This window comes from Nanorana parkeri, unplaced genomic scaffold, assembly GCF_000935625.1.
Source record: "Nanorana parkeri isolate BGI_ZX_2015 unplaced genomic scaffold, ASM93562v1 scaffold13, whole genome shotgun sequence".
In the NCBI taxonomy this organism is placed as follows: domain Eukaryota; kingdom Metazoa; phylum Chordata; class Amphibia; order Anura; family Dicroglossidae; genus Nanorana; species Nanorana parkeri.
The window spans coordinates 2,228,096-2,234,531 of NW_017306281.1; the positions used below are offsets into that span (position 1 = coordinate 2,228,096).

The 6,436-nt window shown below is 40.1% G+C and overlaps 1 protein-coding gene across 1 annotated transcript in view; it reads left to right on the forward strand.

Annotated features, from left to right (window-relative positions):
• ABCB9 (ATP binding cassette subfamily B member 9) overlaps positions 1-5,717 on the forward strand; it is a 40,612-nt gene extending 34,895 nt beyond the window's left edge. Inside the window, exons 9-12 of the mRNA XM_018557576.1 lie at positions 554-727; positions 2,511-2,670; positions 4,399-4,535; positions 5,247-5,717. Coding sequence (XP_018413078.1) covers positions 554-727; positions 2,511-2,670; positions 4,399-4,535; positions 5,247-5,504 — 729 coding nt within the window. The 3' untranslated portion in view covers positions 5,505-5,717. The remainder of the gene's footprint in view (positions 1-553; positions 728-2,510; positions 2,671-4,398; positions 4,536-5,246) is intronic.
• Positions 5,718-6,436: the final 719 nt, after the last annotated feature.

Below are 6,436 nucleotides of genomic sequence, written 5' to 3' on the forward strand. Positions count from 1 at the left end.
CATTATATATATATATATATATAAACAAACAGCAAAAGAGGTGCTGAACATTCTAAAAATTACAGTTTAGAAAGTCCCTGCTGGTATGAAAACATAATCATGTAACATTACCCAGATAAGCTCTCACTGTCAGGAGATTTGACTGGAAATAGAGTTATTATCCCAGGATTTATGGAACATGAAAAGGCCTATGTTCAGTCAATTTAGGGTGAGTGCACATGGCACTGCCCAGGTGATTATACTCAATGCTTCTAAATGATTTAACCTCTTGTTGCCATTTACCTCATCTACGAGTGGAATCAGTCTATTTATCACTGTTTTCACCCAAGATTTATACAACTCTTATTCAATATTTACACATTTTCCAAATTGAATCTTGAGTGGAAATGCTGTAATTCATGGGTGAAAACTTTGATAAATAGACCCCTATGCAATACATAACCTGTGTGAAATGATGAGCACAAGTGTAACAGAAACGATAGGTGCCTATCCATTAAAAGAGAAAAACGGAGAAAAAAGTGATTGCCATATGTGATGTTTTCCTGTTCTTTAGAATATGTCTTTTACACTGTATCCTGGGAAAGTCACCGCACTAGTGGGACCATCAGGAAGTGGGAAGAGCTCCTGTGTGAATATCCTAGAGAACTTTTATCCTGTGCAGGAAGGAGAAGTACTCCTGGATGGTTATCCCACCACAATGTATGACCATAAATACCTGCATGCAAAGGTATGTGACAAAAAGCATCAATAATTAATCAATGAATCAATCAATATTTAATGTCCCCAATCATAGATGCATGATCCATGTGCTTCAAACATACGTACAGTACATAACTTTGAATAAGAATGATGGCTTTAAAACATGTAAGTAGTTACTATTACCTATTTAGCAAAAAGAGTGTGTGATCTTTTTAAAGGTTACATGCACTTACAATAAGAAAATATGTAAATATTTATCTAAATATCTAATCTAAAAAAAGGTATTATATTCACCTAATACCTCTGCTGTCAAGAAATCCACCAATTCACCACCCAGCCTCCACTGTGTTTATAATCTCTGACCCCCACTTATCGAGCTGATAGTTGGTTTTAGCAAGCACATATAGGAACTGGGCAAATGATATCAGCTTATGTCAGCCAGTCATGCTAATATGTATAACATTTAAAACATAGCTCAGCAATGGCAACTCTTATACATTTCTCCTATCTTCTCTTCTAATATAATTAATATAACTAAAGAAATGTTTTCTATGTGCCCCCTTCACACCGCAACGCAGGTGTGCGAAAAAATGCCGACATGCATTGGTGTGCTGCATGAGCAACCCCCACCTATCTACAGTGACCAGCCAGGTATCTTCTTTCTTGTATTCTTTGAGAAATAAAAGTAGGGATTTGATTGGTTGCACAATTGTTCCCCATCGCCTTTCCCCCCGGTTTTATAAAGAGGCCCAAAACCCTGTTTCCTATGACTGAAGAAAGACAAAAAGTGGATGTGCTTTTGTCTTGGCCAAGAGAAAAATGAAGGTTGAAATGATTGCATACTGTTATCTACAAAGACATTTGTTTTTTTCTCCAGCAAACTCCTGTATTTAAGATTGTAGTATTCTGGTGGTCTCTAGAGTGCTAAAACTTTCCGACTGCCAGTGTTTTATGTGAAAAAGAGTTTTCATTGCACTGTCTGCACATCTTGTGGTTGGTGGGTTTTGCTATACAGCAGCAAGATTCACAACCCACAGTGCCATGGTAAATAATAGCTTAAGCAGTTAGCATGTACATGTGCACTTACTCAAATGATGCTTATTTGTGTAGTTCCAAATATAGAAATGAGTCACAGGGCATTACTGAATCCCTATACTCACAATCTAAAGTTGGTCATAAACTGTTATATTTTTTCTTTGAAAAAAAAAAAATATAACAGATTTCTCCATCCACGCTAAACAGGATGGATGGAGGAATCTCTGGCTGTGTCCACTGTGTATTCTGACAGCGGCGGTGTGTCGCTGTCAGAATACTCAAACAGTGCCATCGCTGTTTGCCCAAAGAATTTTCCATCTAGCTCATTCGGCTCAAATTTCTGATTGAAGGATGCTGGACAGAAGGGTGTCGACAGGGGCACCCGCTGTGCAAATTTTTGTCTGGTTCATCAAAAACCAGCCGAATTTTGCACAGTGCATGGGCAGCTTAAGCCTACAGGCTTTTTGATTTGTGACTTCATTTCCCCGTTCAAACTAAATAGGCTTTAAAAGCATCCAACACCGGAGCTTGCACAACGTGGAATCCTGCAGTGGGGAAATGGTGAGGGACCTGTGTCTTTATTCAACCTTACCAACTATGTAACACAGATGGGTGAGTATATTTACCTAGAAGGGTGACTTATCAATAGAGACCTGAATGGGCAAAGTGACAGTGAATGGTTGCAATGAGTTATAGCAGATTATTGCTGTACATATACGCCTCTATGTTATGACCGCCTGCTTTCACTGTCCTGTTTTTTGTTTTTTTTTGGGTAGGTATCAATGGTGAGCCAAGAGCCTGTGCTATTTGCCCGTTCCATTGAGAGTAATATTTCATATGGATTGAGTACTGTGCCCCTGGAGCTTGTTATTGGTTCAGCCAAAAGAGCCAATGCCCATGGCTTTATCACGGAACTTCAGGATGGATATGCCACAGGTATTGTGGATTCTGTCACATAAAGAGATACAAATAAAGGATTAAGGAGAATTGACAATAACAAAGGGACAATAGTTTATGAAGTTACAAGCTTGGTTTATATACACTTTTATATACAAATAACACTACCCAGAGCCACAAGCACCAGGTGGTTTGAGACCTCACCCCTATTAATTCACACTGTTCGAGGAGCTATAGGAGGCAAACGAGGGTGTGTAGCAGGACGAGACTTGGAAGAACACTAGGAGGGGACAGTGGATGAGTACTGGATATCAGGATTCCGGGCTGGTTATGTGCACCTGTGGCTCAGCTGCATGAATTTTGAGGGAAGCTGGATTTGTATCCTTGTTTCTTTGGACAATTATGGATCATTATATCACTACACATGGATAAAATAAGTAAAGCTAAGCTGTATTATACAATTGGGTTATCAATATATGTACATTATGTTTAATGTGATAATGAGGCAAGAATGAAGGAATCCAACAATCATGTATGTTTTTAATGTTAAATTATGGAATTTTTATGCCATGTAATACATTTGTATGAATTTGTTAAAAAGTCTGATGCCTCGTTAAAACCCCAACACTACAATTTTTGTGGTTTCTTGGAACAGTGTGAATTATCTACACTTAGTTTGCTTGTAGCACACAGTGTAAAATAACACTATATTGCCAAAAGTATTGGGACACCCCTCCAAATCATTGGATTCAGGTGTTCCGTGAAATTTCCTTACTACTAAATATTCCCCAGTCACCTGTTAGTGGTATTATAAAAAAGTGGAAGCAACTGGGAACAACAGCAACCCAGCCACGAAGTGGTAGGCCACGTAAAATGACAGAGCTGGGTCAGCGCATGCTGATGCGTACAGAGCGCAGAAGTCGCCAACTGTCTGCAGAGTCAATAGCTACAGACCTCCAAACTTCGTGTGGCCTTCAGATTGGCACAACAACAGTGCGTAGAGAACTTCATGGAATGGGTTTCCATGGCCGAGCAGCTGCATCCAAGCCTTACATCACCAAGTGCAATGCAAAGCGTCGGATGCAGTGGTGTAAAGCACGCCGCCACTGGACTCTAGAGAAGTGGAGACGTGATCTCTGGAGTGACAAATCACGCTTCTCTGTCTGGCAATTCGATGGACGTGTCTGGGTTTGGCGGTTGCCAGGTGAATGGTACTTGCCTGACTGCATTGTGCCAAGTGTAAAGTTTGGTGGGGGGGGGATTATGGTGTGGGGTTGTTTTTCAGGGGTTGGGCTTGGCCCCTTAGTTCCAGTCAAGGGAACTTTTAAGGCATCCGCATACCAAGACATTTTGGACAATTTCATGCTCCCAACTTTGTGGGAACAGTTTGGGGATGGCCCCTTCCTGTTACAACATGACTGAGCACCAGTCCACAAAAGCAAGGTCCATAAAGACATGGATGAGGGAGTTTGGGGTGGAGGAACTTGACTGGTCTGCACAGAGTCCTGACCTCAACCCGATAGAACACCTTTGGCATGAATTAGAGCGGAGACTGCAAGCCAGCCTTCTCGTCCAACATCAGTACCTGACCTCAGCATGTAAAGGCAGGCATCCCAATACTTTTGGCAATATAGTGTATTTCATATTACAGAATGTAGTTGGAGACATTGCTGCCATCAGGTTGAACAGCACTTTCTATACAATAGATAGTAAACATTTTGAAAACCCTACATTCTAATTTTGCTATGTTTCCCTTCCTACCATCAGAAACTGGAGAAAAGGGTGCACAGCTTTCTGGGGGGCAGAAGCAGAGAGTGGCTATTGCCAGATCCTTGATCCGGAATCCTAGAGTTCTGATACTGGATGAAGCCACTAGTGCTCTGGATACAGAGAGTGAGCATGCTGTAAGTTGCAAGTTTGTATAATCCACATTTGGTCTCTTTTCACATGTAATACTTTGTCCAAAAATGGAGATGATAGATGCAATACAGTGGTACCTCGTTTCACGAACTTAATTGGTTCCACGATTCTGGTCGCGAACGAATTGGTTGTGAACCGAATCACATTTTCCCATAGGGTTCAATGTAAATCAGGTTAATCCGTTCTGACAACTATGAACGTGGTCCATGGATAGTTAGATAGCTTAATAGACAGCTAGATAGATAATAGACAGCTAGATAGATAATGGATGGATAGATAGATAGATAGATAGATAGATAGATAGATAGATGGATAATTAGATAGCTTAATAGACAGCTAGATAGATAATAGACTGATAGATAGATAATAGACTGATAGATACAGTAGATAGCTTAATAGACAGCTAGATATATAATAGACTGATAGATAGATAATGGATAGATAGATAGATAGATAGATAGATAGATAGATAGATAATAGAGTGATAGAAGCATAGATAGATAGATAGATAGATAGATAGATAGATAGATAGATGTTTTTCATTGCTTCATGTTCATAGTTTTTAACTGTGACTTTCTGTGAGTTCTATTCCCAGCATTGCTAATACTGAATAAACATGAGAAGTGGTGGAGTTTCATACATGTGAATGACAAATGTAAAAAACTAAAAACCTGTTGATGATTCACTCTTCACAGATCCAGCAAGCAATGAATAATGATCTGCAGGGTCGCACAGTGCTAATTATAGCACACAGACTGAGCACTGTGGAGAAAGCACACAATATCATTGTTTTAGACAAAGGCACCGTGGTTCAGCAAGGGAGTCACAAAGAGCTGATGGAGGAAGGCGGACTGTATTCCCAGCTCGTTCAACGGCAAGTCTCTGGCCTGGGATCAGAGGAAAAAGATCACATGAGGTCAACACGTCAGCAGGAAGAAGTCACAGAAAAATGATACTGCTACAGATCTGGGACTACAGTACTCAAAGGCTTACCTCAACATACCGTAGAAACAAAATAGATCTGTGCATGAGTCTACTGGAGATACAAGAACCTAACACCTCAATGTGTTCAACATTATAGCAGAGCTTCATCGCTACAATAGTAGGCACCTGTAAAGATGTACAACTAGTCTATATTGTAGCGGCTGTGCACTGCATTTTACTACAAGTAGATGAATAAAGTTTCTTACATTTTTGTACTACAAGCCCCTAAAAAGCAACAAGAGGCAGCTAAAGTTCTCATGGTTACTAGTTACATCATAGTTAAATCACTGACCTTTTCTAGAGCCAATCAATCTCCCGCTCCCTGTGCAGCCTCCACATATGACACTTAGCTTTGGTATTTGTGATGCTGTAACTGGATAGTACAGGAGTGAAGGACTGCTATAGATTTGTACTTTACAATACTTTTTATTTGTATTATTAGCTTTTGTGCTGGACATTATATTGTTGTGAATTTCTTTACAATGAAAGCAATATGGTGGCTATGTATGCTCTCTCTAGGTCCAAGTGGCTTTCCCCCAGGTGTTCTGGTTCTACCCACGATCCATGTAGGCAACGTGGTGGCTCTCTGGTTAGGTTAGGATTGATTTGCACCAAGTATAATACTCCATGGAGTTTGTATGCTTAGGTCTGAGTGGGTTTCCCCCAGGTGTTCTGGTTCTACCCACATTCCTTATAGGCAAAGTGGTGGCTCTCTGGTTAGGTTAGGATTGATTTGCACCAAGTATAAAGTGCCTGTGTATGAAAGGGGCTGACGTGAATGATTCAGTGTTCTCTGTAAAGTGCTTTGGGGAAAAAAGGAGTAAATAACAGATGGCTTCTTGTGGTAATATGTAAACAAGGCCTTGTCATTTTACATTTTTAGAATATATATTATGATATA